This window comes from Peromyscus eremicus, chromosome 19, assembly GCF_949786415.1.
Source record: "Peromyscus eremicus chromosome 19, PerEre_H2_v1, whole genome shotgun sequence".
Lineage (NCBI taxonomy): Eukaryota > Metazoa > Chordata > Mammalia > Rodentia > Cricetidae > Peromyscus > Peromyscus eremicus.
The window spans coordinates 28,413,595-28,434,501 of NC_081435.1; the positions used below are offsets into that span (position 1 = coordinate 28,413,595).

Below are 20,907 nucleotides of genomic sequence, written 5' to 3' on the forward strand. Positions count from 1 at the left end.
TGCTCAGCAAGAGCGATCATTTTACTGTGGAACTGACTTGCCTCTGTCTATATATTTTTAATTCTAGAATGCTTCCAGGACCACTCATGATGTACCAGTTTCAAAGAAGTTTCATCAAAGCGGCAAGTAAGCATCTTTGGGTTGAAGTTTCAAGGAGAAAAAGAATAGATTTTTCTATTTCGAGGAACATTCAGAATCCCAAAATAAAGACTGTCTAGCCTGCCACATTCTACATGCAAAATGTCTGCATACAAGCTTATGAAATTGTAACGGAAAGAAACCAAGTGGCATCAAGTGCTAGGGGCCTCACTGCCACTCTGACTTCACAGTGGAAGAGGAAAAACTCTTTTTCTTGGCCGGGAGGGAGGGGAATAGAAGGGAGGAGAGGAGAGAGAGAAAGGCAGTTTTGATTATTAGAGTTGTAACTTCTTGGGTTTGTCCCCCCCCCCACCACCCTTAAAGTAGCATTCTGCAGAATGAACCAGACATTGTACATTTCCTAAGTTGAGCATTGGAAATGTTTCCCTGAGTATCACACCATTTATGTAACTTCACAGTCTTTTTTTTTTCCACCATGTCTTCCATTTACAGCTTCTGATCATTCTTTGGCTCTATCATTGAGGCCCCTAGTTCGTATTACTGGTATTAAAATACGTAGGGATTAGGTTCAAGCTACCCTAAGTGTACTGGAATCTGTCTACGTGGGGCAGACCAGCAGTAACGGGGCAGCTAGGTTCTCTATCAGATTTAAACCTGGCAGAGCTGCTCTTGGTATTATGATGCCCATAGCTTGTACCTCTCCCTGGTTCCTTTTAGCCTTTAGGGTTTGTTTATCCTGGTAACACTACTGGCCTAATTTTATAGTACCTAATGTTCTGTTAGCCTTACATACTTGAGCTTGTCCTCTTCAATAAGGAGGGGAAAGGCATGGGGGAGTGAAGATGGTGTTTATGTGAATTCTTTCTCAGGAGAAATTCCAAACCCATAGCAATCATTTTCTAATTAAACCTCACATCACTTCCATAAATAGGTATGATGAGTATTAGCAATCTATTTCCCAGAGACACAAAGCTACTTTCCCAAGTTTAATCTAAAGGTGACAGGCTATGTTATAGGTCATAGAGTGACAGAAAGATTTAGATATTTTATCTGTCACTGCTTTCGTTCCACTAGGGCTGGTGTGTTGCACGTAAGCTCAGTGTGGATTTCTTTGATGCGTCCGGATGCGTTATTTTGAAATTTGAGACCTTTGTAATGTTCACATGAGATCTGTTTACCACTTCACAAGTGCATAAAGTTCTTTCTTTCCTTGAAATGAAGTTGACCCTCTGGGGAGCCAGCTGCCCCCGTGTTTGCTCCCTCCCTGGGTGTGCAGTTGACCGGCCCCGTTTCATCACAGTCGTTATTTGCGTGAACTCTGATACAGAAAGCACGTCGGAAGGCCTTTCAGAGCCAGCCGTGCTGGACCTGAGCATGCACACAAGACACGGTTGCAAATCCTCGAGAACGTCTTCCCTGTGTTAGGGCTGAGGCTTTAGTTTCCCCGGGTCTTGTCTTGTCCAGTCACTTAGCTGTGACTCCCATAAAACATGCCCGCCTTCCTTCACAGAGCTGGAAAACCAAGAGACTCGAGTCTCTGAGATCCACAGCCTTGTTCATCGGCTCCCGGAGAAGAATCGGCAGATGTTGCAGCTGCTCATGAACCACCTGGCAAAGTAGGTTCCTCTGCTACTGCTCCTTTTCCCCTCACCCCAGAGAGTTCTGACCTTTACAGTGAGGTCAGTGTGTGTCTCTCTCTCCTGCTGTTGCGTCAGGTAGGGCGGAGGCTCGGGAAAGAACCATGTGCTGTGGTAACTGCAGAGAACACACTTAGTGCCAGGTGGCCTTTGCCAGGGAGCCTGCAGAGGGCCGCAGTGTAGGTCACCTGAGGTTGAATGGCAGTTTGCTCTTGCAGTGCTCAAGGGCAATCCAGAGTATACCAGCCATTACGTCAGGTCCTCGTGGAGTTTTCAGGGTCTAGATGTTCGTTTGATGACCGAGAAAGAGCAGTATGTTGTGTGGTTACAGAATTTGGATTTGGTGCCAGTAGTGGTGGTAGCGGATGAATGTGTGGCGTTTACTCAACCCATAAAGCCCTAAACTCACCAAACTGATGTGCTACAAGTCCACCCTTCACCAGTGCTTTGCGCGTGCCTTTAAACAACCCTTTGGGGTAAGTTGATACTCAGCTATAGGAGATTGGTATGGTTAGTTTTCGTACACCCGTCAAGCACTTGATGTTACCTTTCATGGAGGGGCACGCATATGTCTACCATAAAGATTTACAAGGCTATTGTAAAGAACCAAGGATGTTCTAAGTGTTAGTGAAAAACAAATATGCAGAATCAAGGAATTTTCCATCATTGATCTTCCTTTCTTGTGTGTGTGTGTGATGCCGTATCAGAACTACACATTCAGAAATAATTAGGAAGCATAGTTGAGAACATGTGAGTTTGCAGAGAGAATACCCCCCAAATTTCAAAAGAATCTTGATGAAATTTGCTTAAAGTAATGGGAGCACGGCCTCAGAAAACAGCTCCTGATGCTCTGAGATTAATGTGGTGCTCTTATGGACATCCCAAAGTCAGGCATTTGCTACCTAGAGAACAAACAGAACTTTGCATACATACCTCAGGCAGACACTGAAATGGGAGGCTCCAGGTGCACACTCAGCTGAGTACGTGAATGGTGCTTGTGAGTTGGTGATGGCCCCTGAGTCTTCTGGCGGCTGTGCAGCTGGCTGGGAGCAGCTGGAAGAGAGAAGGGTTGGAGATTAGCCGGAAGCAGTGTGATTGGAAGGAACTTAGTTGGGTTAAGAGTTAATGATGATCCATCAGAACCCATATTGAAATTTTTCCCATTTGTAAATTGCCCTGAGGATTGTTAAGACTCTTTAAAGAAGATGATGATTAAAATAATAAAAACAGTCCATCCTCTTTCCAAGTTAAGATAGCTAGATAGAATATACAAGTTGTGCCAGTGGTCTTGACTTCTTACCTTTTAACCAATGTATATTGATTTTTTGTTGGTTTGTTTTCTGGGGTTGTTTATTCCACTGCATGTCTGGAGCCTTTGTGTTATTTGATGACAGTTGTCTTGGCTTTATGCCTTTTCTTTATTCATTTAAGCACCAAGACGTCTACCAAATCAGCTAGTTCCTTTGCCTTACTGTGGGTTAGAGCTGCTGAGTTGAAACAGACTCCAGCTGTGCTCTGTGCCCTTGCTCCACAGAGCTTGAGCTCTAAGATGTCCTTGAGAGACATGGGTGGAGGAGCCTTGCTCACAGTTTCTTTAGGGCTAAGGAGTTCTCAGATCCTACTTGAACAATGCTCTGGCTTACATTGCTGTCCTTATTTTAGAGCCCAGCTGGGAGGGAAACTGAGCTCAGGGCATAAGCTTTGTTTAATTCCAGTGTTCTCTGGCTCAGACTTAGCCTAGGTCTGGCCTGAGCTATTGTTCCCTGGCCACTTGCTTAATGGTCAGCTTCCTTCCTAAGTTTTGGTTTCAGGGTCAACTGCTGGAAAATCCAGTATTTGCTTCTCCTCTTGCCTACCGTTTGCATTTGCTTGGGTATCTCAGTCTCTGGTTCAAAGTCAGACATTATGTAGTGTGGGTTTTGTTTGTTTTATATTTTATAAAGTTTTATATTTCTATAAAATTTATATAAACTACATGTTTAAACTCAAGAAAAAATACATTTGGGGGGCTGGGGTGGGGCTTGGAAGGGAAAGATAAAACTCCTGACCTCTAAAGCAAAATTATTGCTAAGATGTATCCAAGTCACAAGGAAGTTGGGTTTGTTCCAGACCTCAAAGGGAACATCAAAATTACAGGCAACCATGTGCATGTTTGTGTTGATCCAGCTTAAATCTCCTATGATAATTAGATGTTTTCTATTTGTGTCGGGATCTAGTATGCAGTCTGGGGTCACTTACCTGCAAGTGTGGCTGGAACCACCCAGAGTGCTGGCTCATACTGGCATCTCTGGGTCGTACTGTGCCTCTACTGGCAGCTGCTGCATTTCTGATTCTTTCCCAGATACATCATACACAAACAGACCTTTGAGAGCCCCTGGCCTGCAGGAGGGGCCATGTAGAAACATTTTCGAGGAGAGGGAGATGGTATTAGAGAAGAATGTGAATTGGAAATTTGAAGCATGTAAGATGAAGAAAATCAACACTTCAAATACAAAAGATATTATTGTCATCATTAAATTGGTCTTAAAAAGATCTTGTTTTGATTTCTCCAGATTTTGCATTAAATTGAGCTCTAAGCACATGAATTTATTCTAAAGTAATACACAAAGCATTTTTCTTATGAAGAAAATCAAGCCCAGTTAGCTTTGGATCTCTGCAGTTCTTCCTCTTTAAGCCTCAGCTTTCTCTCTCTGTCTCTGTCTCCCTCTACCTCCCCGTGTGTGTGTGTGTGTGTGTGTGTGTGTGTGTGTGTGTGTGTGTCTGTGTCTGTGTGTGTGTGTGTGTGTGTGTGTGTGTGTGTTGTATTTCTGTGGCTTCACCAGGTACACATGGGGCAGGGGTGGCTGACAACAGAAAAAAGAACTAAAGAACAGTGGATGAGTAATGAAGACCAACTTCACGGTGGTTTCCTGATGTTTACACATTTGATGACTCCAAGTATGTTGCGTACTCCACACATATCATTCACAGTGGCTCATCCTTAACTTTATGACAGTGTCTGTGCTCTGTAGGAGGATTTCAAAGCACTTTCTATACATCAAGGGTCACTATGAAAAACAGCCTTTCACAGCTGATTTTCCCAAAACACTTACAGAGAAATGAATCTTACCTTTTTTTTGGATGCAATTACTCCAGTATTGCTAGGCACACAGAAGCAGAACCTCGTCTTGCTTATCACAGGTAGTACTGCATTGCTTAGGATGCTTTGGGCTTTAATAAAGAGAAAACCTAATTCGAAATGGCTTAATAAAGGGACCTGTTATGTCATCACAAAATGTCAATCCTCAGAACTAGTTAATTTGTGGCTTCTGAAGGACCCAGGTTGTTTTCTGCTCAGCTGCCTCCTCTCAGGGTCAGAAGATGTTACATTGTGTCCCTGCACATCAGTGCTTGTCAGAAACGGAAGAAAGCTTGTTTCTCCTAGAGCCTCTTTAGGAGTCAGGATGATGCTTCCTAAGATGTTCTCCAGGACTTCCCGTCCACAGTTCTTGTTTTTTTGTTTTGTTTGTTTTTTGTTTTGTTTTGATCCAAAGCAATTGTCAGCAAGGAGAAGGGAATCATCACGATGACGTTATAACAGAGAACTTACCTGAGCTGCTGTGGGAGGCACAGACACTAGAATGAAAGCAGAGCCTCCTATAGGCAGCGTATAGTGTCTGCTCCAAGCAGCCTTAGCAAAATACCGTTCAGCAGATGTTAAGCTTGCTAGAGATATTTCTGTGATGAGCTGACTCAGTCAGGTCACGTGAGATCAAATGGCCAATTTCTGCAGTTTGGGCTCGTATATACCAAATTATGAGATCTGGGGGTAAAGGAGTAATAAAGAAGGCAAAATAGACTCTGTGGTTATGCCTTCCCATTCCTGGTTATTTTCATCACTCTATTATCTGATGTGTATTTTGATAAATCTGTCTTGTTGTGACTTTCCAAAAGGACAAAAGTATAACAGTTACAGTGATCGGGAAAGAATATTGAGGGGGTGTGCAAATGTTTGGCTTAGAAGTAAGAAAGATTTTCTTTTTCTCAGAAGTTTCTAAGGATCTGGTGGCTTAGATTTTTTTTCTCAATCCTATGACTGAAGCCTGAGTACTTGCATCCTTGGAAATCAAGGCGAAAGTATTCATATTTCTTTTAGGATCTAGAAACAGTGGGTTGAATTCATGTAGAAATGCTTGTGGTTACAAGCAAAGGTAGACCTTGGCTCCAAAAAGGGTAGGACCTAATGGTTAAATAGCATTCCATGATATTCTTAGGGTATCATAATCAAAGGAAGTGGGCACTGATAAACGGCACTGGCACATATCTCACATATAACTCCGCTATGCTTTATCCATCCCAAGCTTCAAAGATAAAATTCAGAATGAACTTTTAAATGCATGAGACATGCTGGTGCCTTCTTAGCCACCAATGCTACTCCAAACCAAATAGCTGTGAGAATTTATAGTCACATTCACTGCAATTAATGTTTCTGATACAATAGCTATCTGAGATGGATGCCCTGTGGCTTCTCAGGCTGCTGTCCCATCGGCCATGTACCCCATTTCCCAAACCTACGTTCTTTCTAGTAGCCATTAGACATCCTGCTGCTGCCAGTATGGAACTGCATGTCTGCTGGGTCACTGGTTCTTGTGGCTTGATTTCCCATGGAGCCATATCATGGCTGCTAGTCCCAAGTTGACCTCTACCGCCAAGCCTGACTAGTTTTAACTGAACCACTCTCTATTTCTTCAATCTATGTACTTCTATTTTTATCACTACCTCCCCAAGCTGTCAGTCTTTCCCAGGCTGCTAGTAAAGCCTTCTTCCTGGTTGCAATGGCTGGCCCTCCCTCCGGTCTATGGAGTGTAGGCCCTGTAGGTAGAGAACTTGGAGCACAGTATGTTTCAATTCCTCTGCTATAAAAAACAAAAACAAAATGATAACTTCAAAAGCAGTTTCTCCATTGCCATTATGATGAAACCCTCCATGCAGTCTTCAGCCTCTTTGGACTTTGCAGTAGCTCTGTCTCTTGTAGTCACCCTTGTTTCTCCATTATGGAGTGCATTGTCGGCAGACACTAAGGGATATTGGTGGGGCTGAAACATGAGTAGTCTCATGGTCATTTCTCAGACATCTTCCCTGATTTGTCTTTTTCCTTTTGCACTCATTTTCTTCTCTCTGGAATGGCTGCTCTGTAGCCTGCCCAGAGCTCCCTCCTTCTAGCTTCAGCACAGATCACATGCTTCAGTCTACAGGATTCCTTCCTGCTTCAAGCACCTCTCACTTGCCTAAGCTCCCGTTATCTTCTCTGTCTCCCTTTTGATGTGTATCACTTTCTGCCCATGGCACAGTTTGCTGAATGAAAGTCTCTGTTATTTCTATTAGACCAGAAGCTTCCCAGGGATGGGCAGTCTGTCTCCCTTGCCATTCTTTTTTACCTAGAAGTTGCAAACCAGCCTCTGCCTGGGGCAGCCCACATGTGTTCTGTTCTGTGGTACTGCCACATGTTGCTGGTTTAAAAATCTGAACAGGTTTCAGACACTTTTAAAGGGGTAATTTTACTAGAAAAATTCCAGTGTCTGTGTTAGCCATTGGCTAGAGTGGAGGAGAAGCCACACTATCTGCCAGAATGTGCTTTTCCAGTTTTCCAAAGTCCTCCAGAGCCCCATTGTCTCCTGGGCCTGGCCCAGTTCTTAAGCCTCCTCCCTGCCTGGTCATAGTGCATGCGTTCGGGTTACTACCAGTCTGCTTCTCTCCAAAGAGAATTTGGCGGTCAGGGAAACGAACAAGGAGAAATGGGCTAGGAGAACTGCTGACCTGACTGCCTCTTGTATTTTTTCCTCATGAACAAGCAGCTATTTAGGATAGGTTGGAGGTCTCAGCAAGAACCAGGAGATGCTGCTTCCCATCATTTTCATGCTTACAAGGCTGGGAGAAGTTGTTCTGTTCCGTTTGTGTGTCTGAAGAATAATGATTCTCAAAAGAACCTCTCCAGCTATTACTGTCAGAGCCAGAGAAAAACCTATTTGAAGGGACATAGCACAGAGGACAGCTACCTATTTTAGAGCAAACAGACAGCTTATCACTTTAAATTAATGGGAATGCAGTAGTCAGAGATGAACCCCTATTCAACCCCCTTTCAAACACTTTCTGCTTAAGGATTTCATGGTCTGTGGCCTTCAGGGTCAGGTAAAAGAAAGATACACATTAAGTCTATTTTTTTTCTTTTTTCTTTTCTTGTTTTTTTTTTTTTTTTTTTTGTTTGTTTGTTTGTTTGGTTTTTTGAGACAGGGTTTCTCTGTGCAACTTTGCGCCTTTCCTGGATCTCCCTCTATAGACCAGGCTGGCCTCAAACTCACAGAGATCCGCCTGCCTCTGCCTTCCGAGTGCTGGGATTAAAGGCATGCACCACCACCACCCGGCTTAATTTTTTTTTTTTCTTAAAAGGAAAAAAATAAACAAATTTTCCGAATTCACCCTTCTCATCCGTCGGGGAGTGCTTGGCTCCAAGCTGCCGGTTCTCTGCAGTCTTTGTGCCCCTTTGAGTTGGGCCTTTTGTTGGTTTTCACTTGTTCCACTAGTTGGATTTATTTTTCAGTGACTTTCCTCTTTTATAATTTATCCTTTTTGAACTCAAAGGGCCAGCCTTGGACTTAATGCTCCCATTTTGGAAGGGTGACCCTCTCTTTTCCTTCTTAGTTTCTGCCCCTGTTTTCTGCAAGTGGTGTTGTAAAAGCAAAACTATCAACAGCCTGCTGCCTTACCTCCTTCTTTGACAGGTGCAGCGAAGCCTGGAGTTAGTTCTGCAGTGATTCTGGGAGCTGGTGATTAAATGTCTCTTGGGGAACTGGATGCCTCTCTCACTGAACACCACATACTCTTTGCATTGCATGCTCAGTCTTTCTGAGTTTTGTTTGCCTGTTTGTTTAGCTAAGTTCTCTTACCCAGGCTGGTCTCAAGTTCCCTGTGTACCTAAGAATGACTTGAACTCTTTTGGGGGAGTGGTGAGGGCAGGTTGAGCCAATGTCCTATGGAATCTAACTAGGCTGGTCTCAAGCTTCCTATGTGGCTAAGGATGACCTTGAACTCTCAGTCCTACGTTTTCACCTGAGTGCTGAGATTTTTGGTGTGTGTCACTATGCTGGTTTTATATGGTACTGGTGATCAAAACCAGGGCTTTTGTGTGTGCTAGGCAAGCATGCTACCAACTGAGCTACCTCCCTCGCATGGAAGATACTCTTTTTATACTGTCTGGGTTTTCACCAATCCTTCAAGTAGTTGTGATTCCTGTGTGGTAAGGAAGACAGACTTGTAGGAATTTGAAGTTTATCTGTAGGCACTGAGAGCACAGTGCTTAAGAAAGAACATACGGGAGCCAGACTGCCTGCTTTGGATCTAGTCTTTCCGATAGGATGGTAAGCAAAGCCTTTGGGGCTAGATGCTGAAAACTGCACAAGGTTCCTCCTTCCTGAGAGATTTCTGTGTGCACATGTACACTGCAGTTTACTTCTTTTCTTTTCTTGGTTCCTGGTGTGTATTTGGGCTAGAGGGCTGAGCATCTCACTCTCCCTAGCAAAAGATGAGCTAGCCCAGGGCCAGCTGGGAGAAAGAACTGTTATATCTGGTTTCAGGTCGCACCTTACAGCGAACCTCACACTTCTCTGTGAAGATTCAGGGCCTCCGTGATGCAGAGCCAGGGAGCCAAGCACCTGCTCATCAGAGCAAGCTGAGCAGAGCTGATTTCCGTGGAAGGATGGCTCTTGCTCCCCTCCTCCTTCCGCTCCTGCTTCTTGGTGTCACAAGGCTGATTTTATCTCAGAAGCAGCTGTGTTTACTGCAGTTTAATAATTCTTAATTTCCTGAAGGGGGACACATTATATCACGAAGTCTCATCTTAGTCTGCATGATCTGGAAATTTCCACCCATCTCTGTGATATTTGAAATGTTTCTGTTTGTGAGAGACTGACTTTTCTTCTGTGTGATCTAGTTTCATTGCCCTCTCAGATACATTCCTGTCTTAAACAGCGCTGTCCACTGTGAAGTGCATCCTCCCTGCTGCCCAGATTACCACTGAGTGCGATCTTACCTACGCGTCTTTGTTAGTCACTGAAATTTGCATGTGCATGCAAGGAAGACTGTGCATCCATGCAGCTTCATTCTCCCTTAGGAGATACCCTGTCCTTTTTGCAGTTTAACTCATACAAGGTTGGAAGAAAAGGTAAGATATTATGAACCATCTTGCCAGTCCTCTGCTTTGTACAGGGACATTTTTCTTTGAGCAGTTCAGCATCATGACCTTGTTTCCAATTCTGTAATATAAATATAAGCCTGATTTTTCCTCATCCTACTCAATGGCTGGGAAAGTAACCCAAAATGTTTGGGGTACTGCACAGTCTTCCTGTACACTTAAAGATGTACACGATTGGTCCAACTTTGTTAACGTCAGGCCTTCAGTGAGAAAATAGAACGTCCTCGGCTTCAAAGTAGAGGTGGCATGTTGATTTTTTTTAGTTGTAAGCAACAAGGGTTAGCTTTGAGTAATTTAAAATATGTGTAGAAGAAGGAGGTTTCTGGGGTAGTGTCATAATTGAAAGCAGAGTTGAACCATCAGGTACTGCAAAGCTCTCTTGAGGTTCCTCCTGCTAGCTGACATCGCTCTTTGCGTTTTCCTCAGCCACTGCCTCTCTTCTAGATGACCATCCCAGATCTTACTTCTTATTTGACAGAAGTAGATTCACTCAGATCTTCTACCACCAGATTAACACCCATGGGTGTGTTTGTGCCAGCTGTCCTTTGTTTCCACCTAAAGGCAGTCTGTCATGCTCATCCTGTGGCTATAGAGCCAATTAGTTGAGACTTCACTTATTCATTCAGCTTTCACATTTTCTCTTCCTCCTGTCCCCCAGTCTTTCCCGTTGGCACATATGCATCTCATTTCCTCAGTTCCTTAAAAACTGAGAAAAGAAGAACTGAGAAGAACCTCCCCAGCCCCACGCCCTCAGTAGACGGCATCCCATTTCTCTACGCTTGCTGTTCACAATTCCCGTCTTCCTGTTGGTTCTTCTTGAACCTGCACAGGCTTCTACCCAGTACTCTAGGGAAGCGCCTTGTAAAGTGTTGTCTGTGACTTTGTTTTTCTGAATCAGCTTCAGACTTCCCTTCTTTCTTACTCTTCCTGCTTTGAAAGGCTTTTATCCAGAAGCTTCTAGGACATCACATTCTCCTGCTTTCTTCAACTGCCTTTTCTCTGTTGTAGTTGATTGTTTTTTTTTTTTTTTTACTCTTTAGCTCTTAACTCTTTGGGGTGGCCTGCCACCCAGCTCCCAAATAAATCACACACAGAGGCTTATTATTACTTATAAATGCCTGGCCTTAGCTTGGCTTGTTTCCAGCCAGCTTTTTCTTAACTTAAATTATCCCATCTGCCTTTTGCCTCTGGGCTTTTATCATTCTCTATTTCTGTATATCTTTCTTTACTTCTTTCTCCATGGCTTGCTCTGTAGCTAGGTGGCTGGGTGGCCGGCCCCTGGAGTTTTCCACTTCTTGTTCTCTTGCTCTTTCTTCTTTTCCTCCCAGATTTCTCCTATTTATTCTTTCTGCCTGTCAGCCCTGCCTATCCTTTCTCCTGCCTTGATATTGACCATTCAGCTCTTTATTAGACCAATTAGGTATCTTAGCCAGGCAAAGTAATAAAGCTTCATAGAGTTAAACAAATACAACATAAAAGAATGCAACACATCTTTGCATCATTGAACAAATGTTCCACAGCATAAACAATTGTAACACAACTTAAAATAATATTTTACAACACTCTATCTTGCTTACTGTGTCTAGGATGTAGCCCTTCAGTCCTTAGGGATAACTCTCCTTACTTCTGTCTCCCTCTCTAAGATGTCTTCCTCAATTGGCCAGAGAATTGCATCCTTCCGTCCCAGCATTCCTCACCCACCTGCATTTCTTAATTTTTCCCCCATAGCATGTGTTACCATCAAATATACTCTATATATGACTTACTTGGCTATTTGTTATTGTCATCTTCTACTTAATTATGAGCTCTGTGAGTGACAGTGACCATCTGACCAGCACTACTGTATCCCTGGCATCTAGACAATCCTTTGTCCATAAAAGTAGGTACTTGGTGATCATTTGTTGAATGAATACATGAAAGAAAGACAAAGAATGTATTCAGGGGAAGTATCAAGGGTCACCTGTTGGAGAGTTGACTTTGCAATGTCTCAGCTCCAACTGCTTTTGTTCTCTTGTGATTCCACTACAAGTCGGCATTCCTAGCGTAGAGCTGTCATAGCTGTTGGCAGGGACTGCAGTAGGAGGGTATTTAGCTGGCATTCTCACATGCTATGAGCAAAGGCACCCAATTGGAAATTTCAAAAAAAAAAGTGGATTCTGTATTGCCATCCTCAAAGAATACTTGGTAAGTAAAAAGAATCATTTATTCAGGAGCTTACTGTTGACCATTCTTTGCCATAAAGAATCCAGTTTGCATTAGAAGCTTAAGATCCTGGCACAGATACTACCTGTTTGGAGGGTCTGAGCAACTGTAGTGTGCATTATTATGTGCAGATCCATCGTAATAAAAAATACAACACAATGTTTTCTTATTCTTCTAATACCTTGGCATATGTCCTAGTTTCCCAGAATGATTGATTCTGATTTTACATTAGCTGGCACTTCACAAGGGTCTAGCCTCCCTTCTCTGCTTACCTTTGGGCACACTCTGGACCCAGAGCATCTCAAGTGATACTTGATAGAATGAAGATACGGACTTGGATCACCAGAACTGGACACAATTGTATTTGCTGAAGGCACTAGGAAAATTGGGGCCTTCCATGTCTTCCCACCTAGCTGCCTGGTCAGGTTCTCTCCATCCTCTGAATTATCATTTTGCTACTTTAAGAAGTACACTTTCTTTCTAAATAGAGCTGTCATGTAAATGGCTTTGTACACTACCTACTTACAGAGCTTCTTTCCCCCAGTTATTCCTGATTTACAATGTCCTTCTCTCCGGCCCTAGCCAGATGGTTAGCGAAGCAGAGGACAGTGGCCAAAATGTAACTATCTCTGTGTGCCATCTGTTTGTTGTGATTCTTGACATGAATGGTGCATCTGAAATAGTTTCCCTTGTGTTAAGTCTGATCTGAATGGACAGAAAAGGAAGGTAAGTCTCATGCAAATGTGTGATGCCTTCTTCCCCTGCAGGAGCTCCCTTCAGGTGGCAGTGCAATACAAAACTAAATTCCTAACTTGCCTGTAAAGGTGCTTTTTAAAAAGAAATCTAAGAGTTCCGGTAGAGCACTGCTTTTCACAAGTGCAATTCTGTTACGTACTCTGTGTTGTTAAATGGCCGCCTCCGATCTCTGTATTCTCTGGGCGTGCCAGCCCACTGGCAACCATGTTCTCCAGGGTCACTGGTGTCTAAGAGAATCTCCGATGAAGGAGACATGGCCAGAGCTACACCAAGAGGCACACTTGGCCTTCTGATTCGCTTCTTTGTGTATTAGTCTCTTATAGCATTTGCTGAGGACAAGGCAAGTTGCTAAGTATTTATTTCTATTAGGTGGTAATAGGGAATTTGGACTGACTGAGTTTCTCTTCTTGTTTCTTTTCAAACTTGTTTTATTCCAAGTTTTGAGCTAATTTACCAACCCTTTAAGTTTCTTCAGCAATAGATTTAAAAGGATCCTTTTTTTTAATTAAAAAATGTACTTACATATAACACACACACACACACACAAACACACACACACACACACACACACACACTGCACTCAAGGAAAACAATGTACAAGGTAGCCATGGTATTCTAACTTGGGCTTTCTTCTCTTGGCTTCTTTATTTTGGAATTTTTATATAATAACCATGTGTGCTATTTAAACAGTTATAATTATTTTTAATGAGAGGAGCAGGCTCTGAGTCTGAGCCCCTTTTAACTTAGGAGACATCTATAACTTCAAGTAGCGGGACTGGGTGGGACAGGGACAGAACAGTCAATCTCTGGTTATTCTCAGACAGAATCCCTTTTGTCTGACTTGTCCCCTGTCCTTTGTCTGCACTTTTGCTCACTGGCACCTCTGCCAGGGAGAGGGCTGAGCTTAGCAGCCCTAGAAATGGTAAAGCCTTGTAATTTAGGAAGTTTTGCATTCTGTTTGCCTGCTTACTTTATCTGTCCACAGATAACCTGCACTGCAGTGCTGGATGCCTGGGTGTGGGTGTGGTGCAAGAGCTCAGGTAGGGAGTACAGCTCTGCTTGAGAAGGCAAGAAGCAAAGACCGTGGAGAAGGGGGAGTGGGGCTAAAGCTGTGTTTTTCCTGTTGGTTACTTTTTATTGAAACATCAGAATTGTTCTGATTATTACCAAGAACAAGAGTTGTCATAATTCCAGGAAGTATTCTTTTAATGTTTCAAATGTGCATAACAACTACTGTTCTGTTAGAGGTCAACGTTTTATAGAGCTGTGTAAATAAGCATTGTATGTGCTGATTAGAATTTATGATCATCAAAATAGGAAGTTTTATTGAAGATTCCTTATTGATTATCTACTTATGGGAAAGAGACAATAGACTTTTGGGTTAAAATTAACAGCTTGAATTTGTTTTGAGGGCTTTAAAAATGTATCTTGGTTAATTTAACATTGTGTGTGTGTGTGTGTGTGTGTGTGTGTGTGTGTGTGTGTGTGTGTAGAAAGTAGATCACTGGGTCCATTAAAGAGCTCCTCAGCCACAGTGCAACAAGGAAGGACAAAGGGATTTTTTATTTTTTAGGAGCTCCCATTCATTTCTATTTACACTGAGGTCTGGATGCTGCTAATAAGGATCACAGTGACCAAAGATGCACTTTGAATCTTGATATTGGCTTTTCCTTTTAACTGTTTTCTCTTTCTTATAATCACCTATCTGTCCATGAAATACTCAGAGGTTTTTAAGGTTTCTCAACACAATTCAAAGGAATTCTTCTGGTTTCTCAACTTGCTCCCTCTTCTGTCTAGCCATCAGTCCAAATCTATGACCAATTCATTGTGAGGAACAGATTGATTGGCAGTATTGAGAAATGCATAAGCTCTGCAAACCTTTGCAATTCTATTGTTAGGCATCTTACCAAATCTCACATGTGCGAGAGGGTGTGTACAGTGTTGTTCACTGCAGTGTTGGTTAGAGCCTACTAATGTGGAAAGAGATAAATAATGCTGGCCTACTTACAAGGCATTTGAAAGAATGAGTAGCATGTATCATAAAAGGATAAAATTGGGTGAAAAACACAAGCTAAAAAGACACAACACTTTGTTACCATTTTTGGAAATTGTCACATACACACACACACACACACACACACACACACACACACACACACGCACACCAGACATCCCTAATCAGACACACACAAATCAGTTTTAAAATATCAAAAGATAATTCAAAAGCATACACACTGATTTTATTAATTATTTTTCTATTGCTGTGATAAAACACATGGCCAAGGCAACTTCTAGAATAGTCTTAGTTTCCTGAGCGAGTGGGATAGGAGTCTGTCCTGGCGGGGATTGTGGCAGCAGGTGGCAAGTGTAGCAGCAGGAACAACAGAGACCTCACATCCTGAACCAGAAGCAGGAAGCAGAGAGAGTAGACTGGGAATGGTCAGTCTTTGAAACCTCAAAGCCTGCCTCCACTGACACACTTCCTCCAATAAGACTTTACCCCCTGAGGCTCCCCCAAACATACCACCAACTGTAGACCAAGCATTTTAAATGCCCAAATCTGTAGGGGACATCTCATTCAAACTACTACAGTAATATTCATGCTGATGTTTTCTCCTGGAAGTTAGAGGGAATGGAGGTGGGGTGGAGACACAAGAGGACTCTGTCAGTGTTGACGTGGGCATTTAACAAATATAAATGTAATTATCATATAAATGTATGAATATATACATAAAGGTTTTAGCAAATTTATGTGTGTAAGTGTGTGTTCCAAATTATTTTCCTGTCCATATTACTTTAGTGTTTTTTTTTTAAGTGCATTAAGTTTAAGAGAGTGAGTAATTATCATTCAACCTGTAAGATGGTTAACCAGGCTATAGGGGTTGGGGTGGAAGTTGTTAGAATGTATTCTGTGTCAAGAATTGGAACAGCCTAGCTTAAAGTCTAGAAGAGCAATGGAAATAAAGAACCATGGAACCAAGGCATTAAAGGGGCGAATCTCTTCGTAGGATTCATAGGGCTGATGTTAAGCCACCAGAGAGAAATGACACAGAAGCACCATGGCTCCTTGCCACCTGATCCTAGCTAGACTCTGGGCAGGTCCTTTTTATCCCAGAGTAAAGTCTGAGAAGCATCTGTCACAGGTATTAGCTCCCCTGTGCTCCTGCAACCACAAACACATCCCTTATAAAGGGCTCACTGTTCCTGGATGCACAGATCACCCCTCCTATCCCCACCCCACCCCATAGTGCCATCATTTTTGACTAGTATTTTTGTAGAAGTCTTGTTAGAGGATAGGTCCGGTCTATCTGAGTAGAATGAGGAATTTCATAAACTGAAATGTATGGTCAAAGAGAAATCTCATCCCAGCACCAAGGAGACAGAAGAAGAGAGACCCTGAGTTCCAGGACAACTTGGATTACACAACAAGACCTAGTCTCAGACATCAAGCAAGAAAACAGAATAGAGACATCTCTCTCTCTGATTCTGCATGTGCACAATAGTCTAGATCACCTAGAGGAGTGGGTGGGGGCAGGCCTGGGATGGAGGGAAGGCTCCTGCTCTCATTGTCTCGACTCCTGTTTTCTTGGGTAGTCTAAGCATTTTCCCCACTCAGCACTGGTCTCCAGGGAGATCTTTCAGCCTGATTGCTTCTGACCTGTTACCTGCCTTTGAAGGCCTTTACATGCCTCCTGTTTCACCTCCACTGCAGTGAACCAAGAAACTGTATTTCCCTACTCATTGGGTGCGGACAGGAAGAAGAAAACTAACAAGATTGCTAATGAAGAGAGAAAGGAAAATCTCAGCAAAAGTCAATTTCATGTCTTACCCAGCGTATAATAGTAGAGTAACTAAATAAAAAGGGTATTTAGGCCTGGGGTATAGTTCACTGATACAGTGTGTGCCTACTATGCGCTCAAGGCTTTGTGCTCTCTCACTTCAGTGGGGAAAGGGTTAGTTTAGCTGCAGGGAAAGTCAGTCTAGACACAAAGATGTTCCCAGAGCTGAACCTCAAGTGAAGCAAAGGATATGCCTGACAGTAGAGTGCAAGGAGGCAATAGTCCTGACACAACCAAGAGGTAGGGTTCCTTTGGATTCTGCACCTTGGGGAGTCTCATTCCTCAGCCTATCCCATTCCCTGGTTGAGTTGAAATTCTCATACTCAGCATTTGTGTCAGCGTTTGAGTCTGACCTCTTCCCAGCTGTGGACAATGATTAAGAGTTGTAGCATATGGGTCATTTGGTCTGTCTTCATCTTGTCATTTCAGACTACATCTGGAATTGTATGGCAGTCACTGGAAAAGGGGTTTCGGTTAGAAGGTTGAATTTGAAAATTTTCAGGAATAACTCTTGCCATTTAGTGTGGATAATTGAAAATTGTCCCCTCCATTAAGTTCAGTAGCTCAAAGCTGGCTCTGTGTAGCACTGTGGCAAAATACAAACAGGTGGCTTCAGTTTCCTTAGGAACCAAGGAAGTGTCTCTGGATATTTCTTCCATCTCCTCTCTAAGTTGAGTGCTTTACTGATGTTGAGTTGGTGAAACAGGTTCTTTTGAAGGAGCCTCTAAACATGCACGGCATTTTTGTCTCAAAGAATCAATATTACAGTCATGCTCATAATCTCCTGGCCATTCTTTGTAAAGACAGAGCTTGAAGGTAAGTTTTAGCCGAATCAAGCCATAATAATACTGAATACAATGCAGTGAATATCAGTTTCTCTATCTGTCTGTCTGTCTGTCTATCATCTATCTATCTCTAATAGATGTAGATTTATAGATTTCTATAGATATAATATATATATGTATATAGATATAGTTAGATATAAAGATATAAAAAGACCACAGTATGCATAATAGGTATAGAAGAAAAAGACTCAGATCTATGTCATAGATATTTTCAACAAAATCATGGAAGAAAACTTCTCTAATCTAAAAGAAGAAGTATTTATCAAAGTGTAAAAGGCATGCAGAATACCAGATAGACAGGACCAGAAAAGAAACCCCCTATGTCATATAATAGCCCAAACACTGAATGTAGAGAACAAAGAATGAATATTGAAAGTGACAAGAAAGAAAGATCAAGTCCCACAGAAAGTCAGGCCCATCAGATTCATAAAAGAAACACTGCTGGATTTAAAACTACAGATGGACATAAACACAGTGAAAACTGGGTGACTTCAATACCCCATTCTCACCAGTAAACAGGTCTTGTGGAAAAAAACTATAACAATAAACAGCCATCCAACAAAAGAGACACAATTTCCATACCAAGAAACACTATCAATGAACTCCTAGACCCCACTGTAAATACACAAATGTGAGAAAACAAAACAATACATTTCTACCAAAAATCCATACTCCCATAGTAATGTACCCCAAGAAAAATGACTGTGAATTCAAAATAGTAATAATAAACATTATCAAGGAACTCAAAGAGGATAGGAATAAGTGACAAAATGAAGACATTGAAAATTGAAACAGCTGACTTAATGCAAACATTTCAATAAATGAAAATATAATTTAGTAAAGAGAAAATCTCTGGAGAAAAGCCAAAAATAAAATAAAACTTTCAAGCAATTTTAGAGCAAAGCATCACCAACAGGCTGGATCAAGTAGAAGAAAGAATATCAAGTCTTGAAGACAAAGTAGAACTGGAAAGAAAATGTCAAGTCCCTAAAACACAAAACACAATTAAAACAAAACAACCCAAGAACAGATCATGTAGAATCTCTGGTTTGAAGCTATTTCCTGTTAACCTAATTTTGTCAGGTACCTGACAGCTGTATGGGGCTTAGGGTTCAGTCTTTGGACAATTTGGTGTTGATATTCAAATGGAGTTTCAGAAGTAGTCCTGGCTTCACATGTTAAGTGAAGTTTCTAAGCCCAGGATCAGACCTATAGAGTTATAAGAGTCTCACAGCTGTTCTTTAGAAGTGTTGGGGGAGGTGCACAGAAATTTTCTTTAGGCAAAGTGCACTGGATCAGTTGGCAAATGTGAGTCTAGGATCCCTACTTGAAGATGGGGAGCAGAATTGGAAGGAAGGCATGTGGACGTGGTTTCTAGTATTGGTCTAATGACCCTTCCTGGAGAAAAACATTTCTTGATCATTCAGGTAGGTGGAGCTGGTGGCGTATGTTCTAGAGAAGGGGCCAAGAATACACAGTGGGGATGGATGGAGGTGGTAGGGTTGCTCAGAGTTGGTGATAGGAGTTAGATTAACTGCCTAGGGATAGGGAGTGGGTTAGGAGGCAAGGGCCCTAGGGAAGTGGAGAGTTATCAGCACCTGTTGGGCCTCCTGAGAAGAGGTTCTGGAAGACAGGTGCAGGACAGGTGTTCCTCAGGTAGAGTACAGGATGCTTTACAAGTTCTTAAGCATAAAGTTGTAGGTAAAAAGTTACTTACCATATTTGGACATTAACAACTAAGTATTTGATCATCTTCCTTATGGGAGAAATCTTCATTGTGGGGTGTACATTTTATTGGACATACCAATAAAATGCAGTCACTATGAATCTTAGCAGAGTATATTCAGAAGTTGTTGGCAGCCTTGACGTCCTTGAGGAAGCAAGAGCTAAAGTTTTCTTTATTTTTTCGTTTTCCTCCTTAGATGATGCATTGTTTTCTAAATATGACCAGTTTTTATTGAGCCATAGTCAACATTCACCTTCCTTGGGAAGCTATATTACCATTTAGAAATAGCACTAAAATCCCGGGCTCATTTCTACCCTATGTGAACACTTTGATTATGATCAGTTTTATTTTAGCTGAATTATTGCTGCCCTTCCCCGTTTATCCACTCTGCTGTCCTTTCTGGACTGGATCTTGCTTCTCTGCTTATCCCCAGCGGGTACTCTGTTGGCCACAGAAATGGGGTTATGGGAAATACATTCTCTTACTTCTTAGCTCAAATTCAGCATAACTTTATCCTGTCTTCTATTTCAGATCTCTGTCTTTCTTTCTGATAAGAAGTCCCTGAGATACTGTATATGCAAAGGACCATTTTTAAGTCATTACATGTAGTAAAACTAAGGTCTGGTTTTATGGAAAGTAATGGTAAGGTTGAAATGAGACCTGCTATTGCTTTCTTTCTCTTCTTTATTGACTGTTGTCCGTGCCATATCCAGTGGTCTGTCTTGTTGATGTTTATGTCTATCATACTCTCAGTGTAGCCCACTGGGAGACATTCAGAGTATACAATGAAAACTCCTTTTGGGTGGGATTCCCACAGCTGGAGAAAGTGCTGTTAATGACCTAGCTGTGGGGGATGAGTTACTTTTCAGGGAGATTAGAATTATACCATGACCACAGTATTCTTTATCATTAAAACTTAATCCTGCTCTAAAATTTTTAAAAGGTTTTTTATTTTCCTTCATAATATACCATTAAAGTAGAAAAAGAGAAAAGAAATGAGAGGGAACCAGATTTGTCTGTCTGTGCCTGGTGGTGAGCTCTGGATTCTCATCATCCAATACTGATTGATTTGTGATGGCTCTTGGAAATGCACTTGGAATGCATAAAAACCCTGCTTACTCTTTTTGGAATGCATGGAGTGTTTACAGGAAATTTGGCAAGAGCAGAGAAAGGCTCATGGCATCCTTTTCCACAGCTTTGGAAGGAGGCATGATTTTAGGGGAGTCTTGCCCTTTTCATTGCCTTCAGCAAAGCCAGAGTCTGTTCTCCCCAGCATAACATACAAAGACCTGTTGTGATCTGGCCACGGCCTCCTCTCCAGCCTCATTTCTTTGTTCCACACCCTAAGTATGCAGTTCTGGAAGTTACCAGTCGGTGCAGTGCCCTACACATGCCTCCCTGACTTTGCTCCTGCCAGTCTCTCCATCACAGAGGCCCTGGCCCTGTGCACTGTGCATGCTGTGGTCATGGTCCTGGAGATACGAGGTTATTCCTTCCTTCCTGTTACTGTGAAGGCGTCTTAAAGCTAAGTCAGTGTCTGTGATATCATTTGTCCTACACTACTCAATCAAGCTTT

The 20,907-nt window shown here is 42.2% G+C and overlaps 1 protein-coding gene across 3 annotated transcripts in view; it reads left to right on the forward strand.

The window, feature by feature from the left end:
- Window positions 1-20,907, forward strand: part of Arhgap26 (Rho GTPase activating protein 26) — a 386,442-nt gene that overhangs the window by 248,765 nt on the left and 116,770 nt on the right. For 2 of the 3 annotated variants that reach the window (XM_059245982.1, XM_059245984.1), the window contains exons 16-17: window positions 68-126; window positions 1,610-1,715. In XM_059245982.1, the coding sequence (XP_059101965.1) occupies window positions 68-126; window positions 1,610-1,715 (165 nt within the window). Of the gene's footprint in view, window positions 1-67; window positions 127-1,609; window positions 1,716-4,077; window positions 4,269-20,907 lie in introns of those variants that run through there. The other variant, XM_059245983.1, reaches the window with a different exon arrangement.